This window comes from Gopherus evgoodei, chromosome 1 (genome assembly GCF_007399415.2).
Source record: "Gopherus evgoodei ecotype Sinaloan lineage chromosome 1, rGopEvg1_v1.p, whole genome shotgun sequence".
Lineage (NCBI taxonomy): Eukaryota > Metazoa > Chordata > Testudines > Testudinidae > Gopherus > Gopherus evgoodei.
Window position 1 is genome coordinate 120,478,644 of NC_044322.1, and position 24,130 is coordinate 120,502,773.

At 39.4% G+C, this 24,130-nt stretch overlaps 1 protein-coding gene across 9 annotated transcripts in view; it reads right to left on the reverse strand.

Moving 5' to 3' along the window:
* Positions 1–228: 228 nt before the first annotated feature.
* The window catches only part of UBE3A (ubiquitin protein ligase E3A), an 88,578-nt gene continuing 64,676 nt past the window's right edge, over positions 229–24,130 (reverse strand). For 8 of the 9 annotated variants that reach the window (XM_030571017.1, XM_030570984.1, XM_030570966.1 and 5 more), the window contains 7 exons: positions 14,684–14,828; positions 9,795–10,000; positions 7,615–7,779; positions 4,397–4,552; positions 4,229–4,302; positions 2,240–2,383; positions 229–1,923 (listed from right to left, as the gene is read on the reverse strand). In XM_030571017.1, the coding sequence (XP_030426877.1) occupies positions 1,803–1,923; positions 2,240–2,383; positions 4,229–4,302; positions 4,397–4,552; positions 7,615–7,779; positions 9,795–10,000; positions 14,684–14,828 (1,011 nt within the window). In that variant the 3' untranslated portion in view covers positions 229–1,802. The remainder of the gene's footprint in view (positions 1,924–2,239; positions 2,384–4,228; positions 4,303–4,396; positions 4,553–7,614; positions 7,780–9,794; positions 10,001–14,683; positions 14,829–24,130) is intronic. The other variant, XM_030571027.1, reaches the window with a different exon arrangement.

A 24,130-nucleotide genomic window follows, 5' to 3' on the forward strand; every position in this document is an offset into this window, starting at 1 on the left:
TCAATTTTTTCAAATCTCATTAAAAAAAATCAATTTTTAAAGCAATCTTGATGGTTTGGGGCCTGACTCATGATTTTTGAACACTTAGGGTTGGCAACACTGTGTTATGTCATTTCTGGAGAGCTTAACGTTTGTCTCATCCTCGGCATATAATATATTTTAAAGGTTTCAAAATAAATAGTTTAATGATGCTCCATGTTAACTTATAAAAATAAGGAAATCACTGTCTTCTTTTTCACTGAACCATGGTGAAAAACGTCACTGTTTTATTCAGCATTATAGGTACATAACATTTGTCTGTTTCTATTACTAGAAAGAATTTATTAAAATAATCCTGAAAAGACATCTTTTCTCCCTCCAATGATTTCAAAACTATGCCTTTCAATGCCAATTTCACACAAATCATCAAATGGATTTGATCTGTAGGAGTCAGTTATAGCAATTGTCAAGGCACAAGCTCAGCTCTGCACATCAGCTGCTGCTTGCAGTGAAACGACATATGCCAATTATGTCGTCTTAGTTAAAAATGCGTAATCCCTTTATTTTACATTGCAACAGGAGAAGTTAACATTACATGTACAGATTACGAAAGGTAAAGAATTTACTTCTGATATGATTTGTAGATTTAAATTCAAATCCTATTGTATATTTTATGTAGCGGATGAAAGTAACCTTAGTATTTCCTTTCTAACAGAATATTAAATAGTTGGGAATAAACAATATAAAGTAAGCCTTAAAAGTTTTACTCATTTTCAATTTCTGTCTATTGTCAGATGAAAAATATTCCGTACAGTAGCCATCGCTTTTGATTACATTGCAACACTGATCATGTGCCTTGATAAGGGAACAACAGTTCACTAAATAAGGATGATGACATAACATGTAGGGAAGACTTTGGATTGTCTATTTAAAATGTCAATGTAATAGGCAATTAATAGTAAAACTTCAAAAATTTTAAGTGCACTTCCACATGCTTTTTGTTTATAATATAGCAACTTCCTATCCTTTTTTCAAACAAACTTCACTCTCTAGTCTAAAGCTGTTTGGCTGAAAATGCACTTTCCCCAGTAAACTTTTTTTTTTTTAAACAACGTAACTAAAAAGCCTACCCTTTCATAGACTAAGAAATATGTTTTGCTAATTAAAAGACAATATATTACAAGACATGTGAAGACAACACATAGTGAAATGAGTTTTAATTGTTGTGCTGTGGCTAAAGTAAAGTTCTCAAGGCTGCATTTTAACATTCCAAGTTCTCCCTTCCATCTTTATTGATTAAGATTTTGAACAGAAACTCTTTGGGGGCTAGAACAGCAGTAATTGCATCACACTGTTTTCCAAGACTTCAAGTTTCAAAAGCAAACTCTTCAAAAAAGTACAGTTCCTGATTTGATTAGATACAGGGACAAAAATATAGCACATACTTGAAGGTTACATGGTCTACAAATGATGGCAATATTTTCCTTGGGAGAGTACACTTTGTTTTCTTGTAAATACTCAAAAAGGCTCAACTTCAAGCAGTAATAAACACAAGCAAAAGTGATTTAACCCTTAAAATAAATATTCAGGAAAACCTCTCTGTACATACAAGTGAAAGAATATGTAATACTTTCACGCTAAAAGAAAAAATAAAGAATTTGTTCATATAAGCAGCTGAAATCTGCTGTTCCAGCCCAGTGTCCCCAGTAAAGAAGGGAGGCACAAACACAGGTGACTACTATAGCTCACTATCTTATGGCCTTTTTTGGACAGGGACATCACCACCACCAATTTTAATCCCTTTTGTTATATTTATTTATTTATTACAGCATGCCAAATCCTTTGGCATATGTGATGGCCTTCAACAATCTCTCTTTAAGCTTTTCTTTGTTTGAGTATTCCGGAAGCAAAAGGACATTAAAGCATGTGTGAGATGTAGGCAATCTGAGGAGAAACAGAAAAGGAAGAATTCAGTCATCAGAATGCACAGTGCATGCACATAAGCATCATCATCTTTGAGAAACACCCTGCTATTTCATCTGCTTACATATGCAAGAACAATATTCCAGTTTTGCTTTACAATTTATACCAGTTGTTTTCATGTAACCCTGAGGTCACAGTGTTATAAAATATTATGAAAATGCTATTAAAAATCCTCAATGTTAAGGTTTGACTGCGGGTATTTTCACTTTGCAGAATTCATCTTAATTTTTAGTAAGTCAAAATAAAATTTTTACCAAACGGAAGGTCAATATTTTACCTCTCTGTGTCTGGGCCATTTTTGGCTATAATCATTTTTAATTTTCCAAGCCCTCCCACAGGTGCTCTGTCCGTGCCTGTTGTAAACTGCAAAAATAGTCTTTTCTGCTCATCTGTAAATGAATGGACTATTTCCCAGAATTCCCTATTGAGGGGAAATTAAAAACAAAAAGTTGAGAAAGCAAGAGAAAAATATTGTTAAGAATATTTGAGACAAACAAGACCTCTCCCTAATTGTATGTAACTTTCCCAACTGCCAGAATTATGCAATTTGCAGCTGTTAATTGACACATTATCAAATATGGAACCATATTTGATCCTCTTAACACATCAGCATACAAACCGAGCATACAGAAGTTGAACAAAATTGCATTCAAACATCTGCTAACCACTGAAGTTTTGAAGCTACATCTGAAGTATTTCAAAATCCTTGAAGGTTAAAGTGTTAACTTTTTAAAACTGTTTCAGACTACTCTAAAATTAGCAAATAATTTGCAGATGCTGTCCATTTGTTTTCTATACTGTTCATATTTTCTATATTTTTCAATTATCCTTATTGCAATGCATTGTCTATTCTCTGATAATCTTGTTTCTCTCTTCCTCGTATTGTATTACCAAACATATCAATATTAGTTTGACTAAATAGTTCAAGTCACGTGTCAATTACCAACTGTGAGTTAAGATCAAAACGGAGGTGAAAATAAAGATCAGAAAAGGTGGCTTCTACAATATTAGAGGAATAAAAACAGTAATTCATCAAAAAAGTGTCAGTCTGATTACATGTAAAATAATCAGAGCAGGAGTTTTTGTAGCCCCTACATTTGTCTATAATCGTAACTATGGTAAATACAATATTTTGCACATCCTTATTCTTGACATATGGCATGGTTTGGAGGCCTTTTGTTTCGATAATATGTGATAATGAATGTACTCACTAATGGCCCATCAGAACAAATTATGACACTTCCACCCATCACAAAATCCTATTAGGATAATTCATCATTGAGCAAAAATCATTGCCATCTCTTTTTTCATGGTCCTGAAGATCATTTGAATATATTCTAGACTTATAAGAGAGACTACACACAGACTATTTCATTCAGAACTGGGAACCTCAATACAAGAATGATGTAGACAGACTGAAGAGGGATTAGAAGAGAAAGACAACCATGGCCTGGAGGAGAAGCAGACAGCCAAAGATGACAAGAACTATACCATCTTCTCCCAGAGAAGGATAGGAAAACCCTCCATAGCATTATTCCACTTTTGACCCCACAGGAAACCTTCTGTGCAACATGGGCTCTGTGAGTGAGAAGGATGTAGTTGAACACACATCCCCTAAGGGCAACCCCAAAGGACTCTGAACATTAATCTACCTGCTTCCCCTACTGTGTACTAAGGAACTTCTCCCTTGAAGGGTTGGGTAGTAAATTACAGGGGAACTTTATCAGCATGGCTCCTACAGATTCTCTCACACTAAGAGAAGGATTAATTGGAAATTCTGCAAGCAACAAGATGTGGAATTTCCTTTACCGTATGTGGGAGTAATCCAGGTCATTTCTTAGAGACGTATTTTACTAAACTAAGCAAGTAATAGGTAGCATAGTGTAAGAAATAATCCTGCCCAGTTGGGGGTTACCTAATGAGTCCCTTCCATCTCTCAACAAGAAAGCACACAAGTAAAAAAGAGCAAGTGCAAAGTAACCATCATTTTTACCCTTCAGTTTCTTCAACAGCTTTTGATAACTTTTCATTTGTTTAAAGAGTTTATTCTATAACTGCATATTAAGCATCTTATTTGCTGACTTTATTCAAATACTCATAGTGAAAATGATAGATAATGCAGTACCAATAATAAATGATGATATTTAGCTCTTGCTGGACTTCAGTTGTACTTCAAAACCACAAACCTCACAGATGCTGCCTCTTCATCATAAATTTGGTAAAATACAGTTTTCTTGTATATCCCTTGAAAAGTTAAAGAACTTACCTAATAATAAGAGAGTCTCTGCTATAGCCACCATCATATTCTGTAGTTTCTTCTAGTGCTTGAAAGTCTAGATTCTGTAAATGTAAGACATTTTATCACCACCCATAATTGTATCTTTGGGATAAGAAAACCAGCAATTTATTTTGTTGCACATTCCAGATTTCTTACCCTACTTCCACAAATAAGTAATTCAATTTCCTCTGGTCTAAATAAATATTTCAGTGGAGACTCATTGGTCACCATATGGAATCCTCTCCGAAAGGCTTTGAACTGCTTTTCTACTGATTTGTTGAGAATGTAGTCTGCATACAGATTGACAAATTCCTGTAAGAAAACAACCCCAAAACTTATTTAATAGTTAAAAGCCAAACCCAACCCTTCAAAAAGCCAGATACACCCAAACAAGACATTTTGGTCTAAAGTTTTAATTAGGGAAAGCAAGTACTTCATGGCATTTGTCTAAATTTGCTTTCTCATAACTGGAACCAAGCCAGAGTGTACCACTGGACTTTGCCCACCTACAATCAATCATAGAATATCAGGGTTGGAAGGGACCTCAGGAGGTCATCTAGTCCAACCCGCTGCTCAAAGCAGGTCAATCCCCAGACACATTTTTGCCCCAGATCCCTAAATGGCCCCCTCAAGGCTTGAACTCACAACCCTGATTTTAGCAGGCCAATGCTCAAACCACTGACCTATCCCTCTCCCCAATTTCAGAGGCAGCTGAGCTATGACTGGACACTTCTGTCAACTTCACATGTACTGAAATTTTTAAACAGAAATTATCCACATGCACACACAAAATAGTCGGTGGATTCCTTCCAGTTGGTGGACAACTTCATTTGAGAAACCAAGTTTATGGGCAAGAAAAAATTCTCTCTTTCTCCTACACAAACATCCACCAATCTGGAGGAATCTGGTAGGACACAGCAAGCAGTAAATAAAGTTTATGCCATCACAAACAATGGTAGGATTCAAAATCTAACACAAAAGCTTACTTCTACACAAAAGTATCAGAGAGGTAGCCGTGTTAGTCTGGATCTGTAAAAGCAGCAAAGAGTCCTGTGGCACCTTATAGACTAACAGACGTTTTGGAGCATGAGCTTTCGTGGGCGAATCTGACGAAGTGGGTATTCACCCATGAAAGCTCATGCTCCCAAAAGGTCTGTTAGTCTATAAGGTGCCACAGGATTCTTTGCTGCTTCTACACAAAAGCTTACTTCTACATGTATCAAAATTTTGTGTAGTCTATATTTGTATTAAACCTAAGCCCATTCAGCAGCAAGTTACAACTAAAGGAGACAGTAGATGATCTTTTGGTCTGTCACATTTTCCTATAAGATTATGCTCCGATGCTGAGTCCAAAATGTGTTTGGGGAGACAGACAATGTGAAGTCTGGTATGCACATTTCAATTTACTAGTTTTATAGCCAGTTTACTCAGCAATCTGCATATACATAGCTTAAATATCTATTCAGGATTCTGTTAACAGTTGCTTGTAACACTGGTCTACAATTTTTGAGACGTCGTCGGCTTCAGAGATAAAATGTGATATTTATTATGTATTTTGATGTGCTGAATTCAAATATGACAATTAAAACAACTGATTGGCTGCTGTTTCTAAGATATTTAAGTTTTTACATTTTATGTCTATGTATATTGTGTAGACAGTAGAGTTTTAATCATAAATTGTAAACGTAGGTCTTTTCATGTGTTTATGGTTGCTTTACATGATAATATTTCACCTGTCCTGTTTATGTAACACTTTAAAAATCAGCAAAAGGGTTATATCAATAAAATTTATTATGAAACAAAAGGCAAAAAACTATGATGTACATAGTTTAGTCCTATTCAGTGTCTACTCGGCGCTTCTTGACTTGTCTCTTGTATTCATTAAATGGAGCATCTCTTGTCACTGTCCAGCAATAGTCTGCAAGCATTGATGGGCTCCATTTGCCCTGATAGCCTGCCAGGAGATTCCACTGCTGTAGTCTGGAGCCCAACAGCTCTGCCTTACTCTTGGGTAGTTCCAAATCCCTGACAAGGTCATTCAGTTCACCTTGTGTTAGGATGTGTGGTTCAGAGGAGGAGGATGGGAGAAAATGTGGGTCCTGTGACACTGATGGTTCAGGACCAGAAGTTTCATCCTCTTCCTCGTCTGACTCAAGGGAGAATGATTCTGGTGCATCAGGAACCGGCAGTCCTTCTCCGTGGGATACTGGGCGTATAGCTGATGGAATGTTTGGATAATGCACAGTCCACTTTTCCTTCTTTGACACACCTTTCCCAACTGGAGGCACCATGCAGAAATAACAATTGCTGGTACGATCTGTTGGCTGTCTCCAAATCATTGGCACTGCAAAAGGCATAGATTTCCTTTTCCTGTTCAACCACTGGCGAAGATTTGTTGCACAAGTGTTGCAGCATATGTGTGGGGCCCACCTCTTGTCCTGATCTCCAATTTTGCAGCCAAAAGAAAGGTGATAGGCTTTCTTAACCATAGTGATTAGACTGAGCTTTTGTGATGCAAAAGTCACTTCACCACAAACATAGCAGAAATTATCTGCACTGTTCACACAAGTACGAGGCATCTCTGCTCACTTTGGCTAAACAGAAATGTGTCCCTTTGCAAAATCAAACACTGACAAATAAGAGAGCATGACACTGTATGATTTCTAGAGCTGATATAGGGCAATTTGTTCAGCAGAGTGATGTAAGCTTCGTTATGATTGCATCATCCATGACTTCTAGGAATAACATGATGCAATTCATATAATGTATGACGCAATACCAGCTTCAGATTGCATCATTCATTGTTTTGCCTCAAAGGCAAGTACTGTCCAAACCCAGTCATAGATTTATTCATAGATCCAGTCAAAGATGTATTTTAGTAATTTCTGGTTTAAACTGAGATCCTTTCCCTTTATAACTCACTTATCCTCCGCCATTCCCAAGTCAAGGGTCGTATATACTGACCTAATAGTATATCTTGAAAACTAGAGCCAATCAACAATTTTAAGCATCATTTTTGTTCTCAGTGACCCAGAATTTGTAAAGTTGGACTACATTTATTTCAGAAGCATTTTGGCTGTAGAGTAGTGTAAACAGCAAACATTAAAAAGGAGTCAAATATTTCTGACTTGTTATACATAAACATGTATGTTACAGCAAATGTATCTTTAACTGGTGTTCTCAAAGTCATACATGCAAGAGAATTATAGAAAAGTGTTTTCTTCTGCTTCTTAACCAAATTGGACTATTAGAATTTTAAATTTAACTATTTCTTTATCGCTAGCTGAAATTAATGTTTTAGTTACATGCCTGAAATTCTGAGATACATAGTAATGACAAAGATCATTCCACCGTTAGAATGCCATGTGAATTACCTTTCTGTTTTCATTTGTAATAGGGATTTTATCTCCATTTTCCTTTAAATCATGCATCATTGGATTGCCGAAGAGATCCGTATGAGATATTTGGAAAGTTATCATCATATCATCTTCCACACTTCCCTCATACTGTAACAAGTCTCTTAAACTCTGATAAAGAACCTAATAAAATAAAAACATTTGATGATAGAGTTGTAAAATATAAGTTCCACTATATATAACCAATGTTAATCAGAGTACGGCTTTAGATACTGACTGTCCAAAAACATACTTGGATTGGTCAGCTATATCTTTTGGGTGAGGTCACAACTTTGTACCAAATCCCAATTGTTTATTATTGGGACAAAATCACCAGAAGTGCCAGGAAAATATTTGTGCACATAATGTGAAGAGGAGGAAGTTAAAGTGTTGCTAAATATTTGACCCTCACTTTGAAAAATAAGCACAAGTTAGGGTCAGTAACTGTGCAGTATAGGTGGAATTTTAAAAAATGAATGCAAGTTGTCTGAAGGGCTTTAGGGAGCCCTCTGAGTCCCTGTACTCAAGCAGTAATAAGCCCCACACTTCTGAGGAATCCCCTAGTAATACCGCCCAGAAGCAGCAGATGATGTGCAGGCAGCAGCAGTTTAAGGGCTCCCACTAGGGGACAGAGGTATGAGCCGCTCAGGGACACAAACTGAAGGTCAGAGAAAGTCAGAGTGCTCTTTAATTAGAGAAAGTATAGTGAACTTTCCTTATATACTTCTTGTAAGTTTTAGCTGCAATCCTCATCCTCTCACCAGTTGTCTTCCTCCTATGCCCCACAAACACTTTCAAAAGGTACCATGTTAGTAAACACTGATTTAGGAACCACTACCTTTTAAACAAGATCTGGGTCTCCTGCCCTCTGAATTCTGGCCGTGGTACTCAACAATATCTTGTGTGGCCTGACTACTTTGAATTTTATACAGTTTTAAGACTCTCAATCAGCATTTAAATAACTTGGTCCGTTTAATGGAGTCTATGAAGGGTGATTTTAAAGTAGAGGTGAGAGTAAGACAACAGTGGAAGAGGAATGGAGCTAAGAGGTAAATTGAACTTTTAAATCCACTCGTTCCCTTCCCACAAAAATGAGATTGGTTGCCCCACATTTTGTAGCCTCTTGACAAGTTTGAATTCACTTGTTACTAAAAATAAAACTAAACTGGGAATCTGAAACAGCTCAATTTTGTTATTACAATAAAAAATGACTTTAAAGTAGCTATTAGGTCTCAAACTACAGCTGAAAGAGTGGCCTGAGTTGGCATACTGTTGTCATGAAAAACAATTTAAACAGACCAGGGAGTCTATAAAAAATTAAGTTTTTTTTTCTAATATAGTAAAATAAAAGGCATTTATAATAACCTTTATCCTATTCACTTTCTCTTTTCTTTCTTTGAACCATTTGTGATAGTGGAAGGATTTACTGCATAGCTCTTACAAATAAAAATGGAAAAAATACCCCAAATTAATTTAAATAAATCATACTAACAGCAATAAAACACACTAGGTTGCATGTTAGAAAGCTATTGGTGTTCTTTGGATGGTGGAAGGCACAGGACCAAAATACATGAGATGTGCTTTAACTGTTAACTCACACACATTTATTGTGGCTTATTGCTATTTTACAGCCCTCAGCAAAAGAACCCTCCCCCTCCACTTTCTCTTTCTAGTTTTTAAGGTGAGACAATAAAAAGCATGTGAGAAAACTCATAATTGCTTCAAGAATTTGTGAATAATCTCCACCTGCCACAACTGCCTTTCACTTAATAGAGTCACTACACCATAGCACTTCCATGAGAATTTTTAAAAAGCGTTTTACTAAAGATTGGTCAATAATATTCTCATTTTACAGACTGGTTTGTTGTGGCACAGAAGGTTAAGTGACTTGCCCACATTCATGCAGTGAGGCAGAAATAGGACCCACATACTATTGCTAGCCAATGCATATTCCTCCAAATTAGATGTAGTGGTAGCATCATGTACCAGTCCACACATTTTAACAAACAAATAACCCTATAATGTTTCGACTAACCTAACAGGGCATTTCACTTTCACCTATTCTGACAGTAAGCTTGTGTTGAAATCAAATCTTAATTAAATGAACACACATTTTCCACAACCTGTAGTAATAAATTCAAGGTACACAATGAACTTACAGGGTGAGAATCTGCCAGATCACGGAAAGTTCCTTTTTTGCCCATTAGCTTCCTGTAGACAACCATGGGAAAATGCACATCCAGTATACAGTTATTGTAAATAGCCAGACCCAGTACTATGCCAATCAGTGTAAACTGACCCTCAGTTTCAAAAGAGGATGGGTTAAACCAAAACAGTTTTGTAGACTCATCGTATGTGAACATACCTATAAGAAATTAATTTAAATGATTACTTTTATATTTAGAAAAACAACAAAAATGTAGAGCAAACAAAGTTTAAAAATTCACCTTCTAAATCCATCTGTACCAGATATACATATAAAATTACATTTTAAATTTAGAATTATATACTTTACCAAAATATTACATATTCATAGCATGAATTAATGTTTCGGGTTTCATAAATTGTGATGCTCACGCCTATAGGAACACGTACATCAGTTATAAAGCCACACATTTATAACCAATCTCCCAAAGTTTCCCTGCAATGGGATGGCACCCACCTCTCGTGAGTGCCTCCTGGTTGAGTACGTGTGCCTGCAGACTCTCAATTTGTGCTGACCTTTGTCAGTGGTTTCTCAGGAGAATTTTCAACAACTCAGCCCCGAAGCCAACTCTCTCACACAGTCTGTATGTCAAACAGAACAGACCTCTTCCAGGGTATACAGTCTAACAGGTGCCTATCCCAGTACCCATCTGTTGGTATCTCTGTAGTCGTCCCCAGACCTAGTCCTTAAATAATCCCAGGCCTGGTATGTGGCCATACCCCCAGGGCTTGCTCCCTGGACACACAGTCTTCCTGCAGCCCTCACTGGGCTCAGTCCTTATTCAGTCCCAGCAGGCAACCAGGAGCTCCTTCTTACTCCTCTAGTCCCTGCCAGCAACTGATCTGTCTGTGGTCCTGCTGCTCCTTCAGTCAGCCAGCCAGGAACACAGCCGCAGGCAGCAACAGACTAACTCTCGCCCTGCAGTTCCTTTCATGTGAGTCTGCTGGGCTCTGACTGGCTGCTTCCCCACAACCACTCTAGGCTGCGTAGAGGACTTCTCTTCTGCTCCTCTCTGGGACGGGGTACGATAGGACCCTGAGGCATCCAGCAGGAGCCTCTGGGCCTAGTGGACCCCATTACATTCCCCAAATCACAACATAAGATATCACACTCAAGCAACCTCCTGCTGACAAAAGCTGTAGGCCAACAAATTCTAGCTCACTTGGGCCAACAGGGTAAGTGAATTCCAAATCTAGGGTTGAGGCCCATTCACAAAAGTTGACCTGTCTGCAGGAATTTAGGGTTATAAAAGTGTTTTAGTAGATCTCAACTAGTGGAATGGTGAAGAGAGAGAAAAGCAGTTTTTAAGGGACTGTCTATATGTGGAATTACTCCAGAACTGCTATTCAGGAATAACTCCATATGTGGACTCTCCTTAATCCAAATTAACTTTGAAGATTTTCGCCTCTCTACTCTTGAATCTAATGTATAAGTCAGTGGTCCCCAATGTGGCGCCCACCTGGGCATTTATGTGTGCCCGCCTAGTGCCCAGCAGGGGACCTGCCGGGGACAGAGAACTCAGGCGGCGGGCGCAGTGTTCTCTGTTCCCAGCAGGGGCGGGGCCTGCCTAGTTCCCAGCAGGGGAGAGAAGCTGAGGCCCCATGCCTGCCAGGGACAGAGAACTCTCGGACTGCAGGCTGCGGGAACCGGTGTTCTCGGTCTCTGGCAGGTGTGGGGCCGCGGCTTAAGCTGGAGAAAAGCTGTGGCCCCACGCCTGATGGGAACAGAGAACTCTGGCGCTGGTGTTCTTGGTCCCCAGCAGGTGCAGGGCCCACCTAAGTGCCCAGCAGAGAAGAGAATCTGGGGCTTCATGCCAGCTGGGGACAGAGTACTCCAGAGCTGTAGGCACCAGTGTTCTCTGTCCTTGCATCTTTTCTCCGGCTTCTCTCTTGATTCATATATTATGTAATATTAATTTTTTTTGGTATTATTTAATGTACAAATACAAAATAAGCCTTGTAAAATTGTTGGCGCCTGCCACACTCTTCTGAAAACATGAACGTGCTATTTGCCACAAAAAGGTTGGGGACCACTGGTATACGTGCTGGTAATATGAATGCGATCCTTTTTGGTTGCTGTAGTTTTATTGTATGTACAACATGGAATATGACATATTAATTGAAAACATATTTCACTTAGTGGTGGGCGGGCCAGGCTGACACCTCTAAAAAAAAGGGAAAGCTAGATATCTCACTGTCAGCTCTGATGCCTGCCAAAGCCAAATGCTCCCCAACAGCAGTGTGCTCTCTGCCCTTCTGACTTGGCTAGTAACGATTTAGAGATGCATTCTTCCCTCCTTGAGGTTCCTTTAGGGTTGCTGCTGGTACTGGAAGCTTGTTTTCAGGCAGTTTAGCTGCTGACCTCACCAACGCTGACTGTGTAGACAACTGCCTAACTAAATGGCAGGGACATTTTTTCCATTTAAGGGGTGGGGGGGAAGGGAGGGAACAGTTGGATTTCAAAACAAGCTCTATTTACTTTTCAAAAGTGTGAATTTAAGGAAACAAAACATCCTTTCAGAGGAAGATTTTTAACACTCAAATATGTATCTTCACTGAATGGGTCATAAAGGGCATGAAAAGTCCACTGAAATGTGCAAGCTAGTGAAAGACTTCCTGAAATGTTTTAATTTTAAAACTTTGTGCACAATAGGTGTAAAAAAGTAGTTACGTACCAACAGTTCAAATTGTAATTGGTATGTTGAGACATTTTAATTCCTTTACTACATTATGCACTATAATAGTGAAACTGAAAGCACTCAAAAAACTTTTATTTTCTATTTATGTTGTCTACATATTTCATTGTTCTGACCTTTGCCAATGAAAACAGACTAGCCAATTTCATGTTTGTTTCTATTCAATTTCACTTTCAAGTTCTTATACTGTAGCACAATGATGCAATGATTCATTACCCAAATATTCTCCTGTTACAGCACAAATTATTTTGATTACAATTTTTAGAAGATTTTGGGAAAGTCTCTAGGGATCTTTTAAGTTTTGTATAAGCTTTTTTCTAAAAGACTAAATTTGGGGACAAACTGGACCAAAGTATCCCTTTAACATTTCTTCCTCCTCCTCATCCCTACATAACAATGTCCTTCTGTTATACTCAATTTTAAAGGGGAATGGTCAACTTGATAAATCATACCTGTCTGAATTTTTAAAAAGTTATAATTATAAGAAACTAGAGACTTTTTTCAAGTTCATTTTATGTTTTCAGCATAGAACTGTGTATCACTGGTTTCATTGTATTCCCTATAGTCAGTTCTCTTATCTGAGTGGCTCTTTCACACAGCAGTGGAAAGTGAAGGGAGAACAGGACAGAAAAAACATTTTAAAAAACCCACACACAAGGAAAATGTGATTGCTAAACCACAAAAACTGGTAGGGGAACTCAGGAATAGGTGTAATACCAGAAACGACTGCTAACTTTTGTTTGTAATTGATTTGCATTTGACAGTATTTCTAAACTTTCAACCAAAATTTAAATCAGCATCACTACTTGAGAACAAAGTTAACTCTTTTTCATATTGCCATTTTTGAAAACCTGAAAAAACCCCCACCACTTTATACAGGTTTGCCTTGGACACTTAGGCCATGTCTACACTTACAGTTTTGCAGCGCTGGTAGTTACAGCTGTGTTCGTACAGCTGTGTAGGGCCAGCGCTGCAGTGTGGCCACACTGACAGCTACCAGCGCTGCAGTGTGGCCACATTTGCAGCACTTGCAGCGCTGTTGGGAGTGGTGCATTGTGGGCAGCTATCCCAGCATTCAAGTGGCTGCAACGTGCTTTTCAAAAGAGGGGGGTGGGGTGGAGTGTGACAGGGAGCGTGGAGGAGACAGACAGAATGGATTTTTGGAGTTGACACTGTTCTCAGCTCCCTGCCTTGCAAGTTCTAAGGACTGGAAGACACACAGTGCCTACCTTCAATCATTTTAAAAGTTCTAACTCCCTTCCCCCACTCCTCTCTCATTCACTAAATGCAAATTATGTACTGCTAAATACCCATCAGACCAGATCAGCAACTGCTCATCACGGACTTCCCCCTGCCGTGTGAGAGTGCTGTTTCTCTCTTCAAGCAAACAGCTGTGAACATTCCAAAGTAATTCCCCTGCCTGCCTCCGCTCGCTCAGCAAACAGGAGCTGTGTTTGTTTTTTAAATAAGCAGTTTGGCTGAACTCCGAGCTCTCCCTTTCTTCCGGTTTGTTGTGGACAGGAATTCTGGGATACCTCCTTATACCCCGGAGGTCAATAAAAGCGCTGGTGGGCGTCCACACTTGCTGACCAGCGCTGGATCACCAGCGCTGGAATCCCTACACCCGAGGCTCGACCGGGTGTACAGCCAGCGCTGAAACCAGGGAGCTGCAGCGCTGGCCGTGCTTTGCAAGTGTGGCCACATCCTAAGTTGCAGCACTGTAACCTCCTCACCAGTGCTGCAACTCTCTAGTGTAGCCATGGCCTTAGTAAGAGAGATTTTTATTTCTCAGGTTTGATTACTAGCCCTAGAAGCAAAACTTGAAGCCAAGGGGAAAGCCGAGAGAAGGTTTAGATTCAAATTTTCAGAAGCGAGTAAAAATAAAAATATTGCGTTACTTGTCAGTGATCTAAATGTATAAGTGGTAACATTCACTTGTGGCAAAAAGTACTGCAGTCATTCCAGTTGTCCTTGGGATGGTGGCTCTGTCAGATGCAGGATCCCAGACTGAATCAGATGCCCTTTTAGCTCAACAAAGGATACAGAGGACCCTCAGAAAAAGAGTACCTATAATTAGGAAGTAGATATGGGGAGAAACTGTGTGTACATGCACTTCATAGAGATGAGAGAGTTATTAAATTGCATACCAATATCAGGGTTGAAAATTTCCTCCACAACCAGTTGAAAAAACTCTTTGGAAACACCTCCTTCGTCTACCCCTTGCTCTCCTTCAAATTCCACGTATAACTGCTTCTTCAAGTCTGCAGGATTTTCCATGGCAATCATCTCTAGCTATTGGGTCAATACAAACATGTCATTAGTATACCCATTTTACTAGAAAAAATGATGCATACAGAACAAATACAAGAAAAATTGAGAAACAGAAAGGCTGGTAGATGTCACCCACAAGTGTAAATATGGGAAGGTAATGAAAATCCAGAATCTGACTAAATGCATTCTGTAAGCCATGAATTTGGGGGCAAACGGGCAGAGGTATCTAGTGAGGACTATCATATCTTATCAATAGCACAAATGCTTTAGTGCCCTGTCTTTTACTTTCAGAATTTTTATTAAAGTTTTTGTTTTTGAGAAAGATAAAAAGACAGTGTAAATAGAAAACAGAATAAAATACAAATAAACTACAAAATTTATCAACGGAATAACTAAAAATTGGGATTATCATTAGAGTCAACTGAATATCATTTATGACTTTATATCATTTATGTGTTTGAATAGGAGTAACTCATTGTTCTTCACAATAAAAGAGTTTGGTGAAAGAATTATTTAAACAAATGTCCTTAACACTTTTCCCCCTTTAGATCAGTTTTCAGTTAAAGGAATCATTATATTCAATAGTCTGACATACCTATGTCTAGCTGCATGAAAACTGAAAAAAAGGAAAATAAAGGCAAAACCAGAAAGGGAAGAACTGAGAGTATCAGGCTCACCAGCTTCTCCAATCAACCTACCAGAGCACCCTTAGAAATCCCTTGGACTAATTTCTTTAACAAAACTAATGCATTGCTTTCATACATGTGTGAATTCATTAATCCTATAATTGGCTCTTTGTGAAATGTCCAGTCATTTCTACACAAGAATATTTGATAGGATGGTAAAAAGCGACAAACAGTCCTGTGGCACTTTATAGACTAACAGATGTATTGGAGCATGAGCTTTTGTGGGTGAATACCCACTTCGTCAGACACGTAGTGGAAATTTCCAGAGGCAGGTATAAATATGCAGGCAAGAATCAGTCCGATTCTTATGTCTGTTAGTTTATAAGGTGCCACAGGACTCTCTTGCTTTTTACAGATCCAAACTAACATGGCTACCCCTCTGATATTTGATGGGATTGCATCACTTTTCTGTCTAATCAGGAGTACTCTTTTGGCATAAAAAATAAACAATATTTAGTCTTCTGGATTACCTACACTGGAGTTTTTTGCACAGGGGATGCACACCATTATGCAGACACATGAAAGTAAGCAGTAGCTTGCTGTGGTACATCTTAGTGTATTTCCCACACCTGCATAAATCACTGTTTACACTGGGGGGGTTTGCATCAGTGCAACTATATTGAGTTTTTCAATGCTGTTACAAAAAGCTCAGCATAGACAAGCCCTTACTTTAATTTTTCTGGTTGTATCCATTGCCATACAACAGAAATATGTATGCCAGTAATACTTGCCTATAATCCCAGATATTCCAAATTACACCATTCATTCAGTTTGCTGATCAACCACAGGAAAAAATCCTAAATTTAATTATTATTGAAATTATTTACATTGTAGTAGTGCCTAGAGGTCCTAGCCCAACTGTGCTAGCCTCCCCTCCCTGATGCCAATCACCTCGCCCCAAACATACCCAAGACCACCTTCCCAGTCCCTATAAACTTACATAAAGATGAGGGGGCAGGACTAGGTAACAGTGAGAAAATTACAAGTGTACTGTGATCACAGCTTAAGAACTGCCTGGCCATTGTCAAATGTTTTCCAGGCATCACAGAAGAGATGAATGTTACTCCTGGGGGAATTCTGCACCAAAAAAATTAAATTTCTGCCCACAATATTTTAAAATTCTGCAAACTTATTTGTGAAAACAACAATGTAATCATGTCAGTTTCAATTATTTTGGTCATTTATTTCAAAATACTTGTCAACAAGTATGTCTGTAACAATACTGACAACAAAAAAGATTGAGGAAATGTTTTTGACAAATAGATTCATTAGTAGGCATATTAATACAGAACTTTGAATAATAATTCATTTAAGCTACAATATAGAACCGTAATCCCTGCACCCCTCAGAAGCAGTGCAAAGGCTTGGGGGGAAAAGTCAGGATTAACAGAGGAGCTGAGGGAGAGGGAAGTAATTGCTGGGAAGAAGCCTGGGTGTGAACCTTGAGGGTTGTTGTGTGTGGGTGGGAGAAGTATGGAACAGTTTTTTGGGATAGGGGAAAGGGACTGTTGGGGAGCCTCCACCATGCAGATCCCTAGTCTCTCCCATTCAGTCAGGCACCTCTGCCTCTGTCCCCATGTGTGCCTGCACCCACCTCCTGCCATCCCCATGTGTCCCTGCACCCCTACTCAGTCACCCTGTTCTTGGTGTCTCTGCACTCCCACTCCCATTAAGCCTCCCACCCCAGTCTGCCCCCCCACATACCCTTCTGAACCCCAGTCTATGTGACCCCTGTATACTCTACTCTCTGTCCATCCCCCGAGTATCCTGTGCCTCCTCACCTGGCCTAATGGACAGGGCGCTGTGAGGAACGCAGCCTCTCCTCTTCCCTATCAGCTGCTGGCTACTATGGCCGCTGAGCCGGCTGCCCTCTGTTCTGGTGCCACAGCAGCCCTTGGTGGGCAAAAATCGTAACTGCAGCTCCTCTCCAACAGAATGTATTTTCTGCAGAGAAAAAAAATCTGCGGGGACATGAATTCTGCACGTGCGCAGTGGTGCAGAATTTCCCCAGGAGTACAATGTGGAGGAGCATAATGTAGTGGCTTCGAGGATTTTTATGGAGAATTCCTCTCATGCAAAAGGGGCAGCATGAAAGTATGTAGATGTTTTCTGGATAATTTGACTAACTGGCAATGAAGGCAAGCATCATTGGTGGAGCAATGATGGGTACTGGTGGCTCCATACCATATATAAGAGGGGGGAGAGGGGGAAGAGTTAAGGCATGAAGGGTCCTAAAAGTGAAGCAAAGAGGTTAATGGAACTAAAAGAGGAATGATCAAATTTTATATAAAATTTACAGGACCCCAGGGTACACATAGTTGTGGTTTAGCTGAAAAGGACTGCCCATTTGGCTTCCCATATCTTCAGTAAAAATTAATTCATATTTAGTCTCAAAGGATCGAAATATTCTTGAAAGAAATATACTATCTTTTTTAAGTACTTGTGCAGCAAAATCCCATAGAGTTATATTAGTTTTATATTGGTTCTCCCCACAACTACACTATATCTACCTGTTGTGTCTCAGTTCAAATTTAGGACTCTAAACTTTTCACAAAAGAAAATCTTTTTTTTGATGTGTATAAGGGGTCCTGATCTGGGATCATATATGCTACTGCAATACATAGCAAGAATAAATATTTAAACCAAGTATGAAGTGTATGCAGCAATGATTTTCATAATATTATATTAAGAACACTAGAGAGTCAATATCACAGATGCTACTTTGTTACTCTGAAAAGGTCATAGCTGTGTTAATGAAGGTTTTGTCACAGATCTTCACATTGGGTAGATGGGAGTCCTCTTGCCTACTCCCTTTCCGTTTACAGTTGGCTTTAGTACTACCCACCTCATCTCTTTGTTGCCCAATCCTTTTTCTCACTGACAGCTAATCATGATGTATTGTTGGCTTTGGAGTAAACTGTTGCTGGCAATAAATACTGTATTGTAAGTTTTATAATTCACAGAAGTTACGAGGAACAATGCACAGTTTCCAAATAATTTCCTTCAAAACACTATCTTTTCACAGGCATGGTGCTGGGATTTTCTTGTCATATTAATGGATTTTATATTAAATGAGGGATTAAATCTGCTGATATGAAAGTTAAATGTTATTTCAGATTGGCCTTCTCAACAAGCCTGATTTTTAAGGAGACTGCAGACTGAGGTAGTAATTAAAACTACACTGTAAGAGTGAAGTTGGCTGGATAGCAATGGATAAAGTAGATTGGAAGTCCTCAGTGAGTATGTTTACACTTCAATGTAAGTCTGTGCTTGAGCCAAGGCTCAAGCCTAACTCCCCCTTGTGTCTATACTGCAATTGTCCAAGGTTTGGAATCAGGGTCTTGCATGGCGGGAGGGTCAGAGGTCGAGTTAAGCCAGGACCCAGGATGTGAGCTCTATTCTGTGTTCCCTGTAAGCTGTGTGCTTGGCGGCCGCACAGGAGAGATTTAAATGCTGCCCAGCTGATAGCAGAGTGTGCACAGCCAGCAGCATGTGTTCAGGTGCTCCTCCCCCCATGTTGCTTTGTCCTGAAGCTGCTCCTGGGACCCTCCTGCTGGCTGTGCAGAGCAGGAGGTGGGGGGGAGGGTGCTGATGTCAGGGTGTCCCTGTCCCCCGCAGAGGATTTAGGTCATAGAATGTCAGGGTTGGAAGGGACCTCAGGAGGTCATATAGTTCAACCCCCTGCTCAAAGCAGGACCAATCCCCAGACAGATTTTTGCCCCAGACCCCTAAATGGCCACTTCAAGGATTGAACCCACAACCCTGGGTTTAACCGGCCAATGCTCAAACCACTGAACTATCCCTCCCACCTATGCAGAGCAGGGCAGAGGGGACAGCCTGACTCAGGAGGACTCGAAGCTGCTGCAGTCTGAATGGTGAATGGCTCTCAGCTGAGTGCCTTTCTTAAAGAGACAGTGCACTGTTTCTGAGATATCCCCAGAAGCCAGCTCACACAATCTCTCTCTCTCAAACACAAACACACACACACACAGTCTCTGTCTCTCTCTCTCTCTCACACACACACACAGTCTGTCACCTCCCAACACATACACTTTTACCTTGATATAACGCTGTCCTTGGGAGCCAAAAAATCTTACTGCGTTATAGGTGAAACCGCATTATATCGAACTTGCTATGATCCACCGGAATGCGCAGCCCCTCTCCCCCGAGCACTGCTTTACCGCATTATAGACGAATTTGTGTTATATCAGGCTGCGTTATCTCAAGGTAGAGGTGTACTTGTATTACTGTTGTTGTTACTAGTTGGTACTTCCTGCAATGCACATATATTCTCTGTAATTTTATTATTCCAAAATGTTATTTTAGTGTTTAGACTGATCTATGCATTTTATAATTTTTATTTCGCTTACACTTACGTTTAATTCTTTGAGTAGTGTGTTCTAAAATCCCGAACCTGTCCTGGCTTGAGTAATTATCCCTATGGTAACTTTTAAATATTATATATTATATCTAGGTTTTTTGTTTCTACTGGTGGCGCACATACCTCAGTGCACATAAGAAAATTTATTCCATGCATGGATGGAAAAAATTAGAGGGAACATTGGCCCTATTGCTCTGCAGTGTAGACACAGCCTCTCTTGACTCGGGTCCCAGGAGTTAGCTGGAAGTAGCCTACAATTCCATGTGACAACTTCCTTAGTCCTCTCTATCCCAATAATATGTAATGCACTCTCCTGAAAATGGAAGTCACCCCTACATTGTGAACAGCAGCAGCTCAGGTCAGCATTAACTCATTCTTTTCAGATCAATGATCTGCAAGCACACTGTCATTGACTCCTAGGTTTGCAATGCAGAGAGAACCAATCAAGCCTTTTACAAATCGAGCTGCTTTCTGGTAACATGAAGGGCAGGCAGTACAGTTTTCCACAATGCCCCATGGTCCTAGGACTAGAGCAGCCACATTTTGGTGAGGAAGGGGATAGGGCTAGGAACTCTGGGATACGGTTACTTTGACTCAGGCCTGTGCACTGCAGGTTCGAGCACATTTTAGAAAAGCCTTAACAGAGTTAAAATATAATGGAGATGCTTAAGACCAGGGTTCCCTAACATGGGCCAGAGGACTTGAGTCCCAGAAACCCTGGGCTTACATTGCAGTTTAGACATATCCAGTGAAGGTCCATGAGGAGGTCAGCTGTAGAAGTGCCAAAAAAGGTGGGCTCATCTGAGTCACTGACCTGATTCCACGATATGCTCTAGGTTAGAGCAAGGTTAGGTTGAGTTAGGTTTAGGCAAGGTTCCTGGGGCAGCTCAATTCAAGTCTGCAGGGTTATTTGCTTCTAGGGTCAACCTTGTCCCTCAGACAACTGCTGTTTAGCAGGAAAAACAGCTCTTAGTAGAAAGCATGGATAACAGACCACGGCAGTCACTAACAGCAGTCAGTGAACTATATCTAAACTGCAATGGAGGCAAAGGAAAAACTATTTGACATGCAATAGCAAAAGAACATTTTGTGCTCTCAGATGCACAATTTATACGCTAGTCCTGTATTTTTTATAACATAGAAATTATTCAAATCCTTAATTTTGGAAACAGAAAATTCAGTATGTTTACAATTAGTTTTATTTTAATAACTATTACTTTTAGATTTTTTTAAAAATCAAAATGGTTTGTCAGAAGAAAATTCAGAATCTTGGAACAGAATATCAATATTCTCTGCCGAATGATTGTGGGAACACATCCAGCATAAGGAGGAAGTTGCACAATCACAGTAGGTCTAGAGTTTGAAGGAAAAGTAGAATCAGAGTCTGGAGGCATAGGTATTCTTAAGTATTACTTGCACTCCAAAAACGACCGTGTCACTGCATACTTTCATAGTTATCCCTTAATGACTCCAGACAAATTTGCTCTATTTACAAATAAGGACAGTTTTCTTAATGGCCAGTCCTCCAAATTTAGCCTGGAATTAGTCAAGCTGAGTTCTTTCTTGGTGTGGAACCATCAGCAATAAAGATTCTGCAAGTGGAACTTAATTCCATTCAAGGAGTATAAACTGGAGAGAAATTAAGGTTGCTCATTCATAGTTGTAATGACTCTGAGGCGGTCCATTCTAATCCAACAGATGAAAAAAGTGGAAGAGCTTCTCTACAGGTAAAAGGAAGTAGACTGAGCAAAGAGATGGAACCTTAATAAAATTTTGTATAAAAGGTATGTCTAATCAACAACAATCACTACCACCTTTCCATCCTTCCACGAAGAAGCAAATTAAAGCAGCTATCTAGGAAGTATTTCAACTACTAGTTTAATATATTAAAATACAATAGTGGGTCGGAAAAGTTTTATTTTTACACTACTTGACAGTACTCAAGTAGTGTGATCATGGAGTGGCTAGCAGTCTGTTTTTTCAAATGTGTAACAAAGTTATTTATGCTACTTATTAATAAATGATGCAGGAGATTTTTTCAGGTAACTAATTCTATGTACTTAAGCGGACATACTCCTCCTAACTCAATTTTAATCTAATCAATAAAACCACAGGCAATACATTTGGGGATGATTACTGCATGTCTCAACTGATGTTATGAGGCACCTGGTTGATGGAACTAATTATTCAAATGCAGTTATTCCATATAAGTGAATCATCATATGGAACTGAATTAATAAAGAAGAAATTAACTAAACCTGTATATTTATTGACTGTTGAGTATGTAATGACTTACTGTTGCTCAGACACTTAGTGTTCATAGCAATAAAAGTTTCATAATATGCAAAAATTCCAAGATAAATTAACTTGAAAGTTGCAAATTTGAATGTATAAAAGTCAAAGTATTAAAAACATTCTTACAGCAGCATTAACTCACCCATGAACTAAACACTATATATAAAGTATTTAACAAATTAACTATTAATCTAATCAGATCTGAAAATTTTCGTTTGAAAATCAGGGAAGCGATCCTACATAAGAACGGCCGTACTGGGTCAGACCAAAGGTCCATCTAGCCCAGTATCTGTCTACCGACAGTGGCCAATGCCGGGTGGCCCAGATGGAGTGAACCTAACAGGCAATGATCAAGTGATCGCTCTCCTGCCATCCATCTCCATCCTCTGACAAAACAGAGGCTAGGAACACCATTCCTTACCCATCCTGGCTAACAGCCATTTATGGACTTAACCATCATGAATTTATCCAGTTCTCTTTTAAACGCTGTTATAAGCCTAGCCTTCACAACCTCCTCAGGCAAGGAGTTCCACAAGTTGACTGTGCACTGTGTGAAGAACTTTTTATTTGTTTTAAACAATATCCATTTACTAATACTTTCAATCACACTCAAGCTTGTATGTGCCTAAGTCACTTTTGAAAATGGGGCTCAGAAGCCTACATCATTCAAGTGCTTTTAAAATTTCACCCCTAGTCTTACATTACAAATTTCCCTGATCATTATGGAAGTTAAGGATATTAAACTACAAATTGTTTTGAATACCAGTGAGGACAGAGAAATAAGAAGGGTCCTATAAATATTTGCATACAGACTGGAACACTTAATACTTGGTTGGCATTCATGCAATTGCTTTTTGTCAAAAGGCCTCAAAATGCTTTACAATGAGGTACAATGGCATATTATAGAATCCAGGTGACCCAAATCCCAGTTTTCCCCTCTAATTACTAGATAACACAGTTTTCCTGGTCCAGGGTTTTTATGTTGTTATGGACCAAGGTGGAAACCTTGGACCAGGAAAGCAGTGTTATCTAGTATTTAGAGGAAAAAACTGGGATTTGGTGCCATTCATATTTCAAACTGTAATGTATCAGGAGATAAGTGTTGTAACTAGTTTCCCTGACTTTGCTGTTATATAAGAGCCAGGCCAAGGTGTTACATTTTGTATTCTTGCACAGTATTCCTTAGGTCTATTGGATATCTTCATGTACACACCAGCCTACATGGGATCCCTTACTGTATCTGTTGGGGAGGGCACCCACAGTTCCCTTGCCTGACAAATATGAACCTTCACTTCCCTAATGGTAGAAAAAGGTCTTTATTTCCAGGAAAGGCCAGCAGCTCTTGTCCCAACTAACTCACACCACAATTCAATTCCGCTGGTCTTACCTGAGATCAGGTTTATTAGAAAGCAATCAAAACTGAGCCAGTTGAAAATGCACATGTTCTTCAGATTAACATTGGTAGGCAGGGAAATCAGTTCTTTTGTTCTTGTCAAAAGATTTTAATTTCCTTCCACAATAAGCAATCTCCTTCTAAGTCTTGGTCTACACTACCAATGTATGTTAGTACAACTACATTGCTCAGTGCTGTGATTTATTCACACTGCTGAGTGACAGTTATACCAACCCAACCACCAGTTATGTTAACAGGAGAACTTTTCCCGTGGACATAGCTACTGCCTCTCATCAGGGAAGTGGAGTACCTTCACCAATGGGCTCTCCCTTCAGCATAGGCAATATCTTCACTACCTTCACCGGTGTAACAGTGCCGCTGCTGCGCTGTAAGTGTAGATAAGCCTTGAGTGCTTTTTCACATATTTGCATATTTTATTCCTCCCCGATCAGTCCTCCCTGCATGAATTTACAACGTTTAATATTTCTTTGAAACTGGCTGTTACCTAGTTTTAGCCCATTCTCTCAGAGTATTATAATCAGAAAAAGTGTACTTTGCTTCCTGCTGT